Source organism: Vanellus vanellus (genome assembly GCF_965231255.1).
Source record: "Vanellus vanellus genome assembly, chromosome: 1".
Lineage (NCBI taxonomy): Eukaryota > Metazoa > Chordata > Aves > Charadriiformes > Charadriidae > Vanellus > Vanellus vanellus.
This window is the reverse complement of record NC_138905.1, coordinates 73,792,302-73,811,907: the sequence shown is the minus strand read 5'-3', so window position 1 is coordinate 73,811,907 and position 19,606 is coordinate 73,792,302. Positions and strand designations below refer to the sequence as shown.

General features: G+C 37.9%; 1 protein-coding gene and 1 long non-coding RNA gene across 2 annotated transcripts; both read left to right on the top strand.

Moving 5' to 3' along the window:
- The first annotated feature begins 452 nt into the window (after positions 1 to 452).
- Positions 453 to 2,224, top strand: LOC309681495. Its single transcript, XR_014270039.1, has 3 exons — positions 453 to 603; positions 945 to 998; positions 2,159 to 2,224. It is a non-coding gene; the product is annotated as an uncharacterized lncRNA (long non-coding RNA).
- A 706-nt stretch (positions 2,225 to 2,930) lies between these two features.
- RECQL (RecQ like helicase) lies at positions 2,931 to 17,902 on the top strand (the record flags this gene model as incomplete). Its single annotated transcript, XM_082481000.1, is given in 15 exon segments — positions 2,931 to 3,077; positions 3,079 to 3,106; positions 3,639 to 3,836; positions 5,710 to 5,889; positions 6,794 to 6,900; positions 7,841 to 8,039; positions 9,130 to 9,296; positions 9,841 to 9,922; positions 10,990 to 11,138; positions 11,221 to 11,338; positions 12,943 to 13,081; positions 13,911 to 14,002; positions 16,151 to 16,370; positions 17,262 to 17,391; positions 17,598 to 17,902. Coding segments are annotated over 15 exon segments (2,145 nt in total). The 3' UTR covers positions 17,787 to 17,902.
- Positions 17,903 to 19,606: the final 1,704 nt, after the last annotated feature.

Here is a 19,606-nt window from a genome sequence, read left to right as displayed (position 1 = left end):
GGGTGGGGTTGTGTGCGCGCCCGGGCGGTAATCCTCGCGCGGGAGGCAAAGGGGTGAGGAGGCGCGGCGGGGGCGCGGGTCTGCCGGCTCTCGCCTCCTTTGCCGCCTCCGCCCCCGCCCGCGTGGCCCCAGAAGCCTTCGGCCGCCCCCGCTCCGCCCCCCAGACGCAGGTGGCGGCCCTGCCCGCTCGCGGCGGCTTCGCCGCTTCCTGCCGGCGGCTCTGTGTTCGCTGTGCAGGTGACGGGTGCTGAAACGGCCGCCGTAAATATATCTCCCTGCTGCCGGTTTGGCTTTTCTCCCCCTCCTCCCCTCCCCCGCCCCGCAAAGAGTTTTTTTTAACGTGGCTCCTCGGGATTTTATGGCCGTGGGGGGGATTTCTTATCTTCTTACTGCGAAAGTGGCACACCGTGCTTGCGCGACTATTGTGGGTTTCATTCCCTGATTTTAGGGGTTCTTTGTTTGCTGATGCTCTGTCGGCATCCCTCACTCCTTCCAGCCGGGACTGGAGAGCTGTGGTTCGGCGGCTGGACGGAGGGTGGGGGTAAGGCGGCTCTCCGCGCTGGAGCGCTGATTTAAACCTGTGCGGGGCGGAAAGTGACACTGGTGAGTCGCCTCTCTGTTTTGGGCACGGCCGGCGTGTATCTGCTTAGAGGGCTTCCGTCCCCCCCCGCCCCCCCGGTAGCGGGCTGTTTAGAAAAGGCTGCAAGTGTGATGAATTCACGGGAATTCAGCTGTTTTTACAGTGGGGTAAAACTGGCTTAATGGGCAGGGTGCTTCCACTCGCCTCTTGTCCGCTGTGGCTCGTAAGATACGAGTTAGTCATTATTCGGTTTCTTAGGAGCTTTTGTTTTTGAGGAATCAAGTGGCATAATTGGGGGTCTTTGTTGGCAGTAGTGGTATAGAATCAATTATAAGGTGTGCAGAGCTGCATCTTTTCGTGACAGGAGCTGAATTGAAGACTTCTGGAACTTGAGCAGCCTATAAGGAAACTTACGTAGGTAATTTTCATTCTCTTCCCACTCTTTGGATAAGAAAATGGCTTACCTTTCCTGAGCTGTCAGCCTAGTGGTATTTATGAGGATTGTGTTTATGGGAGGAGTAGAAGTAGCATATTGTATTTACAGTGTGTCTGTGCCATAGGTACTGATTTTTCTGGATGCCCCTAGTTGCTGTGTACTTTGGGGAGACTAATATTTCCAAATAACCTTTAAGCAAGTGGCAGGTGATATAAAGACAGAACTGTGTAACTCAAATTATGTCAGTGACCTGGACACTACTGAGTTGTCTTATACAATAATCAACTTCAGAAATAAGTGTGGGCCTTTAGCTTTTTTTTTAATTCTAACCTCTTCTGGTAAAAACAGTGTTTTCTTCACACATTCTTTTTTGTATGTATTTTCACCCCATTTATAGGAATGCAGTAAAATATTTGTTATGCTAGGACCAGAATATAATGACGGTCTGCTGAATTTGTTCCCTTTCACCTTCCGTCAGATTTGGCTCTCGTGTATACAATAAATAGCCCAGAATTAAACAAGGGTGAGAGAATATCAAGTTTCCTGAGTTTTGTATTGTTAGCATATAATACAACAAAGAATGTTCTTCAAAAAATTATCCAATAAATAGAATTCTGAGTTCATCTCACTGATGACCGAACTGGTCAAAACCAGTTCCCCTTCTCTGAACCAAACTACCTCTCTACTTCCTTCTAGAAGATCCTCTAGGTGTTATGGTGGCTCCTTTTCTAAGGAGCGCAACATAATTTGTTCAGACTTTTCTGTAAAGTAGTCTTTGAAGAGATGAAAAAAAAAAAAAAGATAAGTTGAAGGTAGGTGAATGACTGGTCTATATTAGACCATGCCTCTTGTAGAAAATTATAAGTTGGTCAAAATTCACTTGGTTTCATTTAGAAGGCCGGTGAGCTATAGTCTTAGGAATTGGTTGTGGTATCTGCCCCTTTTGCAGAAGGGAAAAAGTGTGTTGTCATCTTATTGGGCATATTTATATGGGCAGATTAAATGAACTAGTACTTAAACTGTTATATTAACATCTTCTATATTAATGAATAATCTCTTGCAGTAAATTTGTGCTAAGTTTAGAAGGATTACTCATGAAATAATTTTTCTTTCTTTATTTATTTATTTTATGTTATTCTTAGTGACAGCTACCTGGTTAAATAAGATCTTCTAAGGATAACATTCTCTAATTTCCAAAGATGGAAGCTGTTGCAGGTAATCCAAAATTAGTATTCAATATGTTCATTTTGCTATCTTTTAGCTAACAGACACAGTCACCTGATGTTATTGATTGTTATTATATGAATTTAATGTATGCAGAAAAGAGTTTATGGGTCTATATTATTATACTTCAGTTCGTTGGGTCTATGTTATTATACTTTAGATTTGAAGAAAAAGTTCTTTTACTGGATAACTTTTTGTTTCTTAGATAAAAACTAAAAGGACTTTCCTCAAGGAAGTTACGTTTTTCTCTATTTTGAAAACATGCTTCATATTTTAGGATAGTTTCAACTCTTTCCTGCTGAGTAGCAGTGGGCATTTAGGAAGACAAATGTCCCCATTTTATGCCATTTGTAATGAGGGTATCTTTTTCCATATCACAGTTTTTTGCTTCCATAAGCAGATTATCATAGCTGCTATTCTTGGACCAAAATCTCTTATTTTGCGGGGCAGGGGGGGAAGACAATTTCTTCTTATGCTTTTCTGACCTGGCTCTGAAATAGTGACACGGGCCTGGCATGCTGCCGTATGTGTTAATTATTCTTTCAAACCCTGGGGACTGGATTCTAGAACGCAATCTGTAATTCACACAGATACATATTAAGATGTAAAGAGGCAAACTCCTGCCAAAGATTCACTTATGTAACCCAAGATTTTGGGGACAATTTACTTCATATTCTTCAGATCTGTAGAATGGCTTGTGTTTGCAAAAGCTTTTGTCCTCTATGTTCTAACCTTGACATTCAGCAGATCCTCTGGTTCTGCATAGGAGGGAGATCTGGGTGCATGAAATGTAGCTTTTTGCTCATGTCCCTATTTCCACCTTCAGAAGATCCTTTAGTTACTGAGATTAATGTTGCTTCTCATGTGTAAATACTTTCTATTAAAAACGTTCTAATATTGTGCTCACTCCTTGGCTGGAGTACTCATCTTCATTGTAACGCAGCTATAATATCAGGGCAGATGCAATATGCTTTTCACTGCTTAAGATGTATCTGCAGAAAAGAAAATAATTTCAAGTGTCTCTCTGGTGAGCCACTGCTTTTGGGAAACTAGAGTGTAATATATATTTTTTTTTCACTATTAATCAACGCAGGCAATGATAGTGTTGTGTGTCTCTCATCAGCGATGACAACTTACATTATACCTGTGTATATATGACCTATTAATATAACAAATGCGTTGTTAAGCCTTGCTAGGTATTTTTACATGGCATATACAATATCAGATGCTGTAATCTTATCAGTGGACCTGTCAGGCTGTTTGTTTCTCTAGGTTGCTTTTTGTTTGTGTTTAATTTTGATTGTCCTCAATCAACAAATTAAACAAAATATAATTTAAAATTCGGATTAGCATGTTACTGTAGTCTCTATTCTGCCTTCACCTTGCTTTTCCCTTCAGTGCTAGAGGAAGTACTGGTTTCAATTGAAAATGAGCTGCAAGCAGTGGAGATGCAGATTCAGGAGCTTATGGATAAACAGCAGGAACTCATTGAAAAGAAGAAGAGGGTAAAGAGCCTGATAAAGCAGTCCTCAGGAGACGTGGAGGCAGGTGGAAGTAAAGACACTGAAACCTCACCTGAAGCATGGAACAAAAAAGGTTTGCAGAGTCAAATTCCAATATTCTAACATAGAAGTAAACTAATTCAGTAGGGGAAAATGTGTTCATGCAGTTTTATTTGGATAATGATATTGTCCTATTTAATTTTTGTTCCTAACTCTCTGGACATTCCTAAATACTAATCTGAGATCTTCTGGGCGGAATTATCACAAGAATGGCCTGTTATAACTACTTTTATTCTTTGCATGTTGCAACGTCACAACTTGATTTGATTTGCTACAAGAATCCCAAAGTAAGCCTGCCTATATTTCAATACGTATATTCCCTGTTTATTTATGTTCTGAAAATAATTACTCTGGATCTTTTCAGGATTTGATAATAACAGTCTTGCAGTCTCAAAGTTACTTCTTGCTGTCTTTGTGTTTCTTTTTGCTTGAGTGGGTAGGACATTGATTGTGTCTACCTCACTGTCTTACTAAATTAACTGTTATGTAGCCTCACTGTTTACCAAATTAATGCAAATTAGATGGATGCTGACTGCCAAAAGTAACGTAGAATACATTAGCATGATGGAGTTAGCCCAAGTGGCAACTACCCCATGGTGGTGTGAGGGCTGCTGTTCTTTTGGAAGTCTTGTCTTTCAAGTTAAACATTAACTCAAGTCCTGGATAGCTCGTGGGTCTCGACCATGTTGTGCCTAGCCAAATTCAGTTAAGATCTTTTTATTACCTTTTTTCCCCCCCTCCTCTTTTAATTCATTTGTGGTTTGGAAATGTGTTGTTAATTTCTGCCTGTATCTATTGTGTGTATTCTCTTTTTTGGCTTTTTTTAAGTAATTAAATTAATTTTGTAGTCTAATTCATATTTATCTGCGTTTGAGAAAAGTGTTCTGCCTGTGTAAGAATACTGATACTTTAGAATTGCAAATTGATGCTCTTGAACAAATCGATTTGTTTTGGGTGGCTTTGTGCCTAATTATCTCCTCCTGTGCTTTGAAAACTAACATCTTTGCAATCAGATGCTGTGTACGTGTTGAATAAGAGCAGTAGCTAAATTTGGTCCCATATAAAGCTCACTGCAGTCAGTGGTAGGCTTTCCGTGGTTTCAGAGAGCGTTCTATCTTGGCTGTGCTCTCTGTAGCAGTTAGGAAGCAATGTCATCTCAAATCCTGATGTTAATTATCGCATTGCATGTGGTGTAGCCTGGAATTCCCACAGTTTTTCCTGCATTTTAATTTTAATCGTATGAAAATGGTTAATATGCTTCCTGATGCATCTGAAATTTGAGGTTTTATAGTATTATTTCTTTAAATGATGCAGTCTTTAGCTCTTTATTGAAAAGAAAAAACTATTATAAACATATTGGGGTGATTATTTTGGTGAAGATTAAGCCCACCCCCCCCCCCTTTTTTTTTTTTAATAAATGCTTATTATCTCTGGAATATATGGAAAAAATGGTAGCCCTGCCTTCATTATACTATTTGTAATCACTGCATTTGTATGAGGGAAGCATTGGGGCAACTTAGTAGTGAGACTGTTGTACGGCTCATTGTCTGGTTTTATTTATTTTCAGGATGGGCTTCTCATTTCCATTTAATTTTGGACTGATCAGTTAACTTGATCATTAGCACTTTGACGTTCTTCATCTGCTTTTGAGGTTTTAGCATTAGTTCACATTTATGCGCAATGAGAGCCTTTAGTCTAGAGTTGGATTGTGGGGTTTTTAAAGGTCCGCCCTAAAAGTTAGTTTATACAGACTCAGGTTTGTGTCCCATTTTTGAATATTTAAACACTTTTCCAGATCTAAAATTGTATTGCTTCTAGATTTAGTTATTGTATATGTAAATTGCCCTTCCTTCTTATATTTGAACAAATTTGGTTATGAAACATGTTTGTTTTTTTTCCTTTAACAGATTTTCCATGGTATGAGAAGATAAAAAATGCACTGCAGAGCAAGTTTAAACTCCAGAAGTTTAGATCTTTGCAACTTGAAACAGTAAATGCTGCAATGGCGGGAAAGGATATATTTCTTGTCATGCCTACAGGTGGTGGGAAGAGCCTTTGCTATCAGTTACCAGCTGTCTGTTCTGATGGTATGTAAGGGAAGAGAAGATCATATGTAAACAACTGGATTTATTTTCTCCCTTTTATAGTTGTTTCGAGAATTAAGATTATATTGGCATCTGATATTACAGTATGGGGAAAAAAGAACAAACATATGAGAGAAAGGTTTACTAGAAATATTTGCTTTGCTCTCTTACTTTCTTTTCTCTGAAGGAGCAATAGCAACATCAAAATCAATGTGCCTTTTAGATGTGATTTAGATTTAAATAGTTTATCTAGGTTCCTCTCAATATGTTATATTATTAAACACTGAAATTTTCTTTTTAAAAGTTTGTCACTATTTTTTTTTTCTTTCTTTTACTTTAGTATAGAGACTGTGAATTATTGAAGTATGGAGATCTGTTGTTTGTCTGTTCCACTCTAAGATTTTAACTTCAGATTATTTGCCGGGAGACTTTCTGCATTAACTTTTTAAACACAAGTAGCCAGTCCTAGTTTCTAAGCTTTTTTTTTTTTTTTTTTTTTAAATAGCCCATCCAATTGCATGGAAGTTTACTTATTTACAAAGACCAAATATACCAATACCTAGGATTGCTTAATTGTGTGGTAAATTAGCACCTCACAACACAGATGTGAATCCAACTTTATTTGTTTTATATATTAGTTCTTATACTCTGCTTGTTGCAGCTCCGTTGTCTGCAGTCTAGATTCTAAGAGAAGGTGCATGTCACAGTCAGTTGGTCGGAAGTATCCCTGCGTGACCTAGCACTCACTTATCAGCTGTCCTAGGAGGGTAATTTGATACTGTGTGTGAAGCTTAAGCTCACGTTTGACAGTTCTTTCAGAACAGGGCCTATACATTAATAAAAAGTATTCGAGGAGGTATTTGTGACATCTGAACTGTTCAGTTTGCACAATGATTGATTGTTACAGGTTTCACACTCGTGATATGTCCTTTGATATCACTTATGGAAGATCAGCTCATGGTTTTGGAACAGCTTGGTATTTCTGCAACTTTATTAAATGCCTCAAGCAGTAAGGTATGTTTAATTCCCAAGTCTTCATGGCTTTTGTGGTGTATGTGCCAGCATCTTGCCTCTGTCTGTTATTTATGAATACTGAATGAATGGCATTTTTATCAGCTAATGCTTTCTGTCAACAGTATCTTGCCAACTACATGCCGTGATATGGATAACACAAGTATCTTGTGTTCCTGTTCTAATGACAAACACGCATGTAAGCCAACACCTTTCATGGAATAAATAGATTTCATGGGACTGTTTAGAGGATGTGAAGTACCTTTGGCTGATGTGTGTTTCTAGACAAAGAAGATTGGAGTGGGTGATTTTTGTCCACTAGTAACATGTTAAATACTACAGGCTTTTACATATATTTATCTTACTTTAGGATGGTAAGATGTTTGATCCAGAGGCCAAGAAGCAACTTATTTCCCAGTCTGTTATTAGTCAATAGCTTTTTACAGTGAAATATATATTCCTGACTGCCAGGAGGCCATGGTCATTAACTTGCACGTGGCACTGGATTTGATAGGTTAGTGGCTTGATGCAATGTGCCAAACTTGGAGCCTGCTTTGAGGTAGAGTGCATTGAAAACTCAGTGATAAAGATTACAGTTGTGTGTAAGAGATTATTTTACACTTGTTATACCATAGGCCTGTTTGGTACATTATAGTTTTTCGGGAAAATACTGATACTACATGATGAAGCTACGACAAATATTCAATAGTTTGCTTTTTTAATGTTCTGTGACAGATTTTCCAAGTATTAAAATTAACGTTTGATATATAAAGATCTTCTGAAAAGACTTATAGTTGTTGTAGTAAATACTATGTAACAGTTTGTCAGTCTCTGTTAATTACCTTACGAATTGTTAATTACCTCTTAAGAATCTTTGTACTAAGCAACTTCAGTGTGTTGTCCTAGTATGTTAGCCCCCAATTTCTTCTTTTGTTTTGAACAGGAACATGTGAAGTGGGTTCATACCGAAATGCTAGACAGAAATTCGCAACTGAAGCTCATTTATGTGACCCCGGAGAAGATTGCAAAAAGCAAAATGTTCATGTCAAAGCTAGAGAAAGCTTATCAAGCAGGGTGTCTTGCTCGCATTGCCGTAGATGAGGTCCACTGCTGCAGTCAATGGGGCCATGACTTCAGGCCTGGTATGCTCATTAGAAATCCGGTTTGCAGTGTTATTCAGGCATCAATAAATAAGGAGTTAGGCCTGAAATAAAGCCTGGTGCTGCCTTCATGTGTTAAGTAAATACTTAGTGTATGGCAAGTACCTGTGTTAGCTCAAGGGCTTTAAATTTAATTCAAAAATTACTATATCCTTGTCCAGGAGCTAAGTTTATGCAAATGGAGGTGATTTCAATGTAGATTTTGCTGTCAGTATTCTGAAAAACTCCTAAATCGGTTAACTTTACAGTCATCTTTAATTTACCACGACATGAAAAAGTGTCATTCTGTACACCTCTCCCTAACACTCTGGTGACAGAGGTAGAGCATTTTGTAAATTCATGAGATGTATTTTAATCATTTCTAAAACAAGTTGAAACAAATGCCCTTGACTTGCAGGGAAAGAAAGTATGCTTCAGTTTGTTCCTATCTTGTTAGTTGTAGATTACTGTTACTTACTGGTTACTGTTGTTTTGCCTTTGAAAGAACACCTGATTTGAAGCAGTAGTAACAGTAAAGTCAGACTTTGCAGTTTTGTTAAAGTGGTCTCTGAGCAAAGAGCCATGCCAGTTAAGCAGGCAACGCGGAATTCTGATACGTGCATCTGGCTGCATTTCTGTTCTAAGGCAGTAAGTAATTGTCAGCACTGAGCCTTTAGAATCTTTCCTTAGTACAGTCTTGTCTATGTATCCAAATTCCACATTGCTTGTTTATTAGCAAAGCTGTGGTTACCAAAAAGCTGTGTGTATAAACAAAATAACCTGAATGTTGATTAATGAGATGCCACTTATATTTTTTCTAACTTTTTAAGAACTTCTATTTCAATATGTTTTGCCTTCTGAATTGTGGTTGCTTTTATAAAATTCAATTAGAAGAGAAAGCATCTATTTTTGATAAATGCAACCTTTTTATTACCTCATTTGGATGTATCAATTATTTCTGTAGTAAATTGATCAGTAATAACATTTATTGCAGTATTACCCCATTGAATGCTATCTACATTAATACCTTTTTTAGCTTTGGATCTGTAGTATAAGAAATCTTTTACTTTCCCCTTTTTGTTTTCTTGTTTAGACTACAAGTCTCTCGGTATCTTGAAAAGACAGTTTCCCAATGCTCCCTTGATTGGATTGACAGCAACTGCTACAAATCACGTTTTAAAGGATGCTCAGAAAATTTTGCATGTTCAGAAGTGCATTACCTTTACTGCATCTTTCAACCGGCCCAATCTTTACTATGAGGTATGTCTTATTACCTGTTTGTTTGACTGCATTGCAGTCATAGTATCTTCTGTAAGTTGATGAATTTTAGAATAGTTTTTCAATTACACATTTTAATAATAAATAGCTTTTCAACTGGCTGATGGTGTTCTTTCATGAATTCATCTTGCTGAACTTGCTGTCATCTGCAGAGGAGCTCGGGCTGCTCTGTCTTTGTGAGCATGGCTTACTAGGTAGGACTGTTTACAGGGGAGAGGTAGGTAACAGGCTCAGACTACTTCCAAATTGTTGGTAAAAAAGCCATATGATTGCACAAAGTTGTGAATTATTGTGTTGTACAGAATTTTCAGTTTGATCACAATTTCTTTTATATTCTTCATGGGAAAACTTGTGCACTTTTTTTCTATGGACTTCTGAGATACCATCTGACTACATAAAGAGAATCTAGTAATTTTGGTTAAATGGCAGAATAGTGTTTATTGTACTGGAAGAAGTAGAATAATAAGATTGTTTGACAGATTGTGTGCCCACTTGAACTCTGGCATGTCTTGATTATATTTTCGAGGTTCGACATAAGCCTTCAAATAATGAAGATTTCATTGAGGACATAGTTAAGATCATTAATGGCAGATACAAAGGACTTTCAGGTAAAAAGTGTAAAAAAGTGTAAAAAAAAAAAAAAGTTATTTTTTATAATCGTCAGCATTACAGGGATGTAGGGATGTTTTCAAGTGCTCCTGAAACATATAGAGAAATTCTGCTTTCACCATACATTAAACATCCAGCATTAAAGGAAATTAAATTTAATGAGATCCATAGCTTGAATAATTACTCTTTTCAGTCATGAGTGTTTAAATTTCTTTACAGTTTACTTATGTATTCTAAAGTATTGAAATACAATGCCGTGATGTATATAGAACAATGCTTACATAGATAAGCATAATAGCAATTTTTAAGATTGCAAAAACAAGGCTTAGAAAACGTTATGTTTTTAAATCATGCGTATTCCATTTAGTATCTATGTGTCAGGATACTTACTGTCTTTAACACTACTTTTTCATATTTGATTATGAGATTCATTTATTATTCAATGCCCAGAATGGGTGTGTGGTGGGGTGAATTGCACTTTTGTGATGAATGCGGAACTGTGAAAGTTGGACTTTGTGTAGTCCATAAATTACATACTACAAATAAAAAGGAGGGCCATATTACAAAGGGAACAGAACCCAATTTTCCAGAGCAGTAGTCTGTCCCCACCTCTGCTGTGGAACTCTGTGGCTGTGATGAGCAGCTCCCTGAGTACAAACTGCTAAAATGATCATAAATTGCATGGGTCTGTGTGTAATCTTTGACTTAGCACAGACTGACTATGACAAAAAGCAGATTTATCTGAAACCTCAGGTGAGATGTCATAAGGAATAGCACCCCTTTACATGAGCATTAATAACCATTGTCTTCCTTGAACATTAATAGAATATTTCCATGATTATGTGGATTGGCACCTCTATTTTCTCTTTAGCTTCCAAGTCAAAACTGATACTTGAAGTTGCATTCGTGGCTACCGATACTGCAGACTGAATAGGCACAGATATTGTTTACTTGGTTTATTTGTTCATTTTTAAGTTAATAAAACTTTCAAAATTGTTGTTAAGTATTGGGGATTGTTTGGGTGTTTTTAAGATGTTACAATAAGACATCTTTCACTTTTGTGCAGGAATCGTTTACTGTTTTTCTCAGAAGGATTCTGAGCAAGTTACTGTGAGTTTGCAGAAACTAGGAATTAAGGCAGGGACTTACCATGCAAACATGGATGCTAAATATAAGACCAAAGTTCATAAAGGGTGGGCAGCAAATCAAATCCAGGTAAAGATATTTTTCATAGACTTATGTCTCATTGAAACAAATTGTGTTTTGTTACCTTGATGGTTTCTTAATCTTATTTCAGGTTGTAGTGGCAACTGTTGCTTTTGGCATGGGAATTGATAAACCTGATGTGAGGTTTGTAATTCATCATTCTATGAGCAAATCCATGGAGAACTACTACCAAGAGAGTGGACGTGCAGGTATTATAGGAAATGGCTTTTGCAAAGTAATGGCTTTTGCATCTGTTAAACCAATAATATTGTACTTTGATTTCAGCCATTTGTGCTAAGCGTCTTGTCTTTGAAACATGTTCTAAAGTGTATAATGCCACTCTGCTTCTGTAAAGAGGCTTTAAAGGAAATCTGAATTACATTAATGATTTCAGGACTCTCTACTGCAGTGTAGCAAAGAATGACTGGGTACCTAGCCCTTTACTCAGCATTTTTTTTAATTACTTGATTTTTGTGACATCTGTGCCTTACCAGAGAAATTTCATAACAAGACATTGGTTTTATGTATGTTACAGAAAGGATTTTTTTCTTCCTTTGAATAGCAGCTGGGATGCATGATTTGCTCAGATTTTGACTAGGTGGTATCTAATCTCTCTGAATTTCAGTGGCCACAGAATACAAGTAGGATGGGGAGTCTGGAGCAGGAAATTTTAAGGATTGATCAATGTATAACAGCACTAAATGGCTGTTATGGCTAAAAAAAGTTTTTGTGGTGTTTTGTTTTCCTTTGGGTTTTTTTGATCTTGTGCATTATTACTTTTTCAAAGACAGATTTGAATCTATGATGGGGAGGAAAGCTTTTTAAGGACCCTGAGGGGGAATTGGTTGAGATTTTAACTGTGCCTGTATGATAGAAATTGGCCTTCATGCTGACCTAAGAAATACAACAGTCATCAAAGTTTGTGGGAGTTTGCATCTGCTAGATGGGCTAGAGAGACAAGGACCATATAGGCACTGAAATAGTTGTTTCACAATGTTTATCAACATGAGGTGATTAGAGCAAGCTTTTGTGTGTTTCTTTTTCATAACTTGATTTAAATGAGATTCTTCTGGGTGGGGGATTAATTAAACACTGCTACTCATTTGCCTAAACATACTACTTAGCTTATGAAAGCTTTCTTTTTTCCCTTGACTGCCCATATAAGTGAAGTAGTTCCTTTCTGTTATAAGTTAAACTTTTTAAAAGCTTAGGTTTTTTAGACCTTTTCTGCTCTCTGGATCTTGTAAACAGCAGGAGGGCACTCATCAGCACATCATTGGAAAGATGATCAAAGTTCAGCTGTAGAAGACAGAGTTGGTTTTAAATGGAATATTTTGTTAAATCATACCTAATTCTCTATTTATTTATTGCCGTTAATACCTAATAAGGTATTTGAAGCTCACAATGTCTTTTAAACAAGTAAGAATTAGGCTTCAAGATGTATTTGGCTAGCATTTTCCAAGAGGTGTTAGGCTGGAAAAAAAAAGGGGGTTTCATTGACTTTCTGTATGATGTTAATATTTTTTCAGTTGTTAGGGAGTCAAAATCTTCATTGTGTAATATTTTCAGTTTGCTTGATTCTGTAGTTGTAGAAAGCTGTTCTAAATCTATTTTGTTTCTAGTCTATATCATACGATATTCTATTGGCTAATACGTTATGCTTGGTATTCTGCTACAGTCATGCACTCTCAATATAGGGGCTGCAGAAGGCTATGCAGATAAAAGTGGAATTTGTACCAGAAAATGCGTGCTTAAAGTAAATCTCTTCTAAAGTGTCAAGGCTAAATTTTTTGTTTATTTTAATGTGTTGCAGGTAGAGATGACCAAAAAGCTGACTGCATTTTATATTATGGCTTTGGAGATATATTCAGAATCAGCTCAATGGTAGTGATGGAAAATGTAGGGCAAGAGAAGCTGTATGATATGGTGTCTTACTGCCAGAATATGAACAAGTAAGTTACTGTGGTGGGTTGGCTGCTTTGTTTTTAAATAGTTAGGCTAATTTTGTTGGGCTTTTTAAAGGGTGGTTTTTGTTTTGTTTTGTTTTTTAAAGCCAAACAAAAAACCCTACAAAAACAACAACAGAACAAAAAAAAAAACAACCAACCACTGCACTATAGAAACACTGTCATTGTAACAGTCTTAAGTTTGGAGTTTGTGGTTTGGCTGCTCAGTATGTGTTCTTTTGCACACAACTGAATGTTGGTGTGTTGCTTGCCAGCTTCAGGATAAAGTTCTGGAAGCCGTTATGTTGAGATAAAATATCTGTCAACAGAGTTTGGATTTCAAATCCCATTCAGAGCAAATACTGCAATGCTGTGGCTTTTACTCTGAGATACCAGTGTTTCATGGCCATACAGGAATCTGCATGTGCTTAATGCTTCATCCACTGTACTGAGCTGTATGGAAAACACTTGTGTCTATGTCATGGACAACTTGTGCCTTCAGTATAGCCTTTGTTGGCCACAGTCTAAGAATTAGTTTGGATTCTACAATCCAACAGAATGAAAAATCTTAAGATTATACTTACTTTGCTTTAACCAAACTGTTGCTATAGCAGTGTTCAGTATTGCTGAAAGCTACTAGTTACTCCTATTAGCGTAACTGACAGGGAATACTGTGTTGCAGTGTTTGTGTGCTCGTTTTTTCTGAGATAATTCTTCATGCTTGTTTTGAGACAGGAGCTGATCCAGAGGATCATCTTCTTGCTGCTTTCATGATTTATGACACGGGTGTATGCGTTTATGTTCTATAGTCCCTCTTTGCTGTCTGTTCTTTCAGGTGTCGCCGGGTCCTCATAGCCCATCATTTTGATGAAGTATGGGATTCTGCAAACTGCAACAGAATGTGTGATAACTGCTGTAGAGAGAACTGTAAGTAAATTGTTTTTTAGAAGCAAGGACAGAGAATATGGAGAAGGTCAGCTTCAAGAGATACCTAGTTTAGACAAACTGAGCAACTCCTGCAAAGTGTGCTCATAATACTGCTTGTTTCCAAGGTTCTTTTGTTATAAATATCAGGTTTTGGTGGCTTAGTGCTGCCAAATTCAGAGTGTTTAGCAGAATGCTTCCTGGCATGGCTTTTTGCCTGAGGCCAGACACTTAGGTATCTTTCAGGCTCAGCCATGTAAGCTCTGGGGCAAGGGGGAGATTGGCTTACCTGTTTTAAAAAGATTCTGGTATGTGTTGGGTTTTGCTTCAGGATTTTTTTGAGGGTATGAAAGCTTTAATTTGAGAAGGAGCCTCTTGCTCTCTACATGCCGAACTGTTCACGCAGAAGGCACAGTTTGCACACGTCCTTTTACAACTTGCCTGGTAAAATCTCTGAGGATTTTAGTATCGCATACTCATGAGACCTGCCTGTGTCAGGACTGTGCATGACAGTTGTGCAGAACAACTGAGCACACTAATTCAGGATTTTGCTGCGTGTTAGCCCTAACAGCACAATATCTGTTGTGTGTGCTCTGCCTTTGGAAGCAAGTTGGGATGGTAAGAGGGGAGGCATATAGGCTAGACTTAGAGGGAACTTGGGAAATGAGCTGAAACAGGACCTGCTGCATGGATGGTTTCAGTAGAACACAGTTCTGGGACATAGGGTTTTTTTGCTGCTTTCCCCACAAACATCTTGGGCAGTGTTGGATAGCTAGCTTAAACTACACTTTCATGGGTGATCATTGGATGCTTTAACTGTCATTTTGGTACCCATCCAGAAAGCCGTAAGTCTCTGAAGATGCACAAAGTATCTGTTGTTGTACTTACTAAGTGAGAACTCTGGTTTAGACATGGGAAATCCCATATAAAGCTAGAAAGCTCTGAAAAGAGTGATGAGAAAAAGTTGGGCTTGGACATCTAACTGGACACGCAAAACCACCTTAAATTTCTTTGAGGACCAAGTGAATTGTAACATGTGCAAAATACCATCTCCTCATACCTCATATCTGTTGCAAAGAGTTTGGATAATGTAGCGATCAGCGTTTGAAAAACTTAGGAGCAGCTCTGTATTCAAAACTGTTCTCATAACTAGACTTTATTTCCCAATACATTTTTGGGGGGGGTAAAGGAGACAAAACAAAGATATATATCTTCTTTTTTGTTGTTGTTGTTACATAGTTAGTTATATCAGTATGATAAAACTGTTCTACAAAATCATGCAAGTAACAACGTCTTGTTATATTCTAGTTGGAAATGGGGCTTAGTTGAAATTTATACTGGGATCAGAGGTTGAGAAGAGTATGGAGCTGGCTTGCACCCAAGACTTACAGGAGCCATATGATGAAATATAGTTGAAATATATCCTGTTTACTGCTGATTTACCCCCGGGGCCTTTTGATACACAAGCAAGGTCTGAGGAAACCTAGCAGTAGTACTAGTTTCTCAGTACTTAATTCTTAGTATTGGAGGAGGCAGTTGGTGTAAGTCTATGCCATGGTCTGGTCATGCAGTAGAAACACGATCATTATGTGCTACATGGATGTGTTAGCGCTCAGAATAATTATTCATGATGAAGCTAATTTGTATAATGAAATTAATATATTTTTTGTTTCATTTTGTCCGTAAGTGTCTTGAGAAAAGAAATGTCTTGCTTATATTCTTCAATTCCTCTTTGCTCTGTAATCTTTCCATAATAAATATTATGGGTGAGGAAAAGGAATCTAGCTGCAGGATAAAGTAGTAGCTACCTTACAAATTTTATGCTTTGTAAATGTTTATTTGAAATAATTCGTGTGTGGTTTGTAACACTAAATACATATAAAAATGTTTGCAGGTTTGGAGTTTTATTAATGCAGTGGAAAGATAAACATAAGTTTGTATACAAATATATCCTAATTTAATGGAGGGAAAGGTACAGCTTTATTTTTTAAGTTATAGTTTAAAAACAAACAAAAAACATTGCTATTATCTACATATATATCTATAAATATATAAAAATGTATATATGTATACACCTAATGTATATATGGATACTATCTAAATAACTGTAAATAACTTGCTATTTAAATGCTACTTCACTTCTGTTTGTAGCATGTGAGAAAATGGATATAACAGGATACTGCAGGGATCTAATAAAGATACTCGAGCAAGCTGAAAACATGAGTGAGAAACTCACCCCACTGAAATTAATCGATGCGTGGTCTGGGAAAGGTGTATCAAAATTCAGGGTGGCTGAAGTTACTCCACCAAAGCACCCTCGAGAAGAACTGGAGAGAATTATTGCCCATTTACTACTGCAGCAGTATCTGAAGTACGTAGGATAACTGCTTCTTTTATTTTTATTTTTTTTTAACATCTAGTAGTCATTTTCCTTTACTCTCGTGTCTCTTGTGTATAGTATTAATGGATACATTCTGTAGTCTTATTTTTAGCCTTTATTTCAGATGCATTTAATATATTTAAGAAAAAACTCAAAAGATTACTATATTTCTACTTCAAAATGCTAAAACGGAAGTTGAAGAAACATTTGAAATGCTGCATCTCTTGCAATTTTAAAAAGCTGGGGTCTTCTGTATTCAGGTTGAACCTTTAAATCTGCATCAGGCTTCATTTTGTAGAAAATCTGCTTGTTTATACAGAGTCCTTTTACATTCCATGGTTAACAAAGCAAACGCGGTTCCCCAGATGAAGTCAGGACAGACTGGCTAATGTGGAAAGTGGTACTTAGAAATTTTAAGAAAGTGTAGTGAAAATAACAACAGTGCTTCTCTTGTAACCTGGCTGTGTGTTATGTAGTTTGTCTTTTCATATAGGTTTAGAAGTTCCAAGAACGCGTACAAATGGAATATTTAATCCCTTTATTTTTGTCTTAAATTTTTCTGTTTGTACAGCTGACTTTTCACACTCTTAAGAGGGTGAGCAGGTGACTTATGTCTTTTTTCCTCAATTTCCTCCACGTATTCTGCCAGATTGGTATATATATGTGTGCGTGTGTATGAAGATTCACAAACTGAACTATGCTAAGTGTTGGCCAGGCTCACTCTAAATTAAGTGACTGTACACTTGAATAGATAAAGCAGAATCAACCTGCTATTTGGAACATCCATCAGAAGGGTTAACGTGTCCCATTTTCCCCCTGCATGGTCTAGCCTGTCTTTGTCTCCAGCCTTCTCTTATTAAAACATCAATTTAATTTATGCAGGGAAGACTTCAGCTTCACGGCATTTGCTACAATATCTTACCTGAAGATAGGACCAAAAGCAAGTCTGCTGAAAAATGAGGCACATGTCATCACTATACAAGGGATGACAAACAAGAAAAGTGTTTACAAGGTATTTATATCTGTATTGACTTGTTATGTAGATACCTTTTCCATTATAGTTTATTTTAATAGTTTGGTATCTGCTCAATATATTTTTCATAGTAAGGCAATCAGCAGGATTTAAAATAGATCTCATTATCTTCTCTGTTATGTGGGAACACTGAAGAAGAAGGAAAACAATGTTAGAATTTTAATAGAATTGTTTATAACTTACAGGAAAAACCATCTCAATCTTCGAATTCAAAAGGAAGCAGACAAAATGCTCAGACTGTTTCAAAGACTGTCCAAGATTCAGTGGTGAAGAAGTCACAGGAACATAAACGGCCTAACTGTGGTTCTAACTTAAAAGCAAAGAAGCTTAAGCTTCAGACAGGTGGAGATGACCAACCAGTAGTTCTTGACTGAGTTTCACAGACTACATTTAGGATCCAATCATGTTTGCTTCTCCGTGGACAATGCAGTGTGTAAGTTCAGTTTGTGTTTTTGTAATGGTATTTTTGTGCATTTTTTTAATAATAAAAAAAAAACAACAGGGAAACAAGTACTTTTAAAACCCTCAAATCTAGAAAAAGTCTACTAGTCAAGGGAAAAGTACTTCGTATAAAAATAACTGGTGCATATCTTATGATATAGCAATGACTACAAAATAGAAATAATTACTGTGTTGCCTTTTTTACTCTTTTGGGAGTGTAGTGTACAGTAACACTATTGCAGGATCGCGCAGGCTGGAAGGGACTTCAAAGATCATCTAGTCCAACCTCCTGCTCAAAGCAGGTCCAGTTGAAACAGGATGCTTAGGGCTGTGTCCACTTAAGTTTTTTGACCGTCCTGAAGGACGGAGATTCCACAACCCTCCAGTGTTTGACCACCTTCATGACCAAAAAAAAAAAAAAAAGGATATTTCTTAGAGTTAATTGTTATCTCCTGTGTTGTAACTTGTCTGTTGCCTGTTGTCCTACCACTGTGCTCTTCTGAGAAGAGTCGCCCCATTGTTGCTCTTCTATTAGGTAGTTGAAGACAACAGCAAGATTACAACAATCACTCCGCCTCCCCCTTGGCTTTCATCTTTTTTAATCTGGAAGAAATCCAGTTCGCTGTTTCTCCTTTCTAAGCCCCTGCTTCTCCTCTCTGAGCATCTAGGCAGCTTGGTAGCCCTCTGCTAGACTCAATCCAATGTATCAGTGTTTCCCTTACTGGCAAGTGCAAACCTTAAGCCAGCACCCTAGTTGTAATCTCACAAGTGCTGAATATCCAGAAAGGGTCGTTTCCCCCCGAGTGCTGGTTACATTCCTATTAATATAGTCTACTATGCAGTTGTCATCTTTGCTGCAGGGGCACGCTGCCAATGCTAACCAGTCTGACCCAAGCCTGTACTGTTGCATGGCATAACTCTATCTCAAGTGCAGGAGTTTGCTTTTGCCTTTAACTTGGAGGTCCCTGTCAGCCCATGTGTCCACCCTGTCTAGGTCCCTCTGAATAGCAGCCCTGCTCTCCAGTGCATCAACAGCTCTCCTAACCTTGGTATTGTCTGCAGGCTGTATGGAGCACATTCCATCCCTGTATCCAGATTGTTGTCAAAGACCCTAAATTGTATTGGCCCCAGTATCGATTTGTAAGTGTTGCCACTAATAAATGGCCACCAGTTGGACTTTGTACCACAGATCCCGATCTTTGAACCAGGTGGCCCAGACAACTTTTGACCTACCTTGTTGTACATTTATCCAGTTGATATCTCACTGATATTTTTAGCTGTAAGGAAATTATAGGCGATCAGGTCAAAAGCCTTGCTAAAGTCAAGGTACACAACATCCATTGCTACCCCCTTATTCACATAGGCAGTTATCTCAGTCGGTGTGGTTGATCAGGTATGCTTTGCTTCTGGTAGATCTAGCTGGCTGTTCCAAATCACCTTCATGTGTCTGAAAATATCTTCTGGGAGTATTTGCTCCTTAATTTTTTCTAGGGGCTGCGATGAAGCCAACTGGCATATAACTCCTTAGACCCTTCTTTTTGCAGATGGGTGAGATATTTGCCTTTTCCCAGTCGTCAGGAACCTCCCCTAGTCTCCCAAGTCCTTTCAGAAGTGACAGTCTTGTATTGACCTCAGCTAGCTTCCGCAGCACCCCTCAGTGCAGCCCATCCAGTCCTGTGCATTTGTGTATGGCCAGTGATCTGTAACTCCACCTTCCCCCACTGCTTTACTTCCACCGACTGTTAGTAGGCTC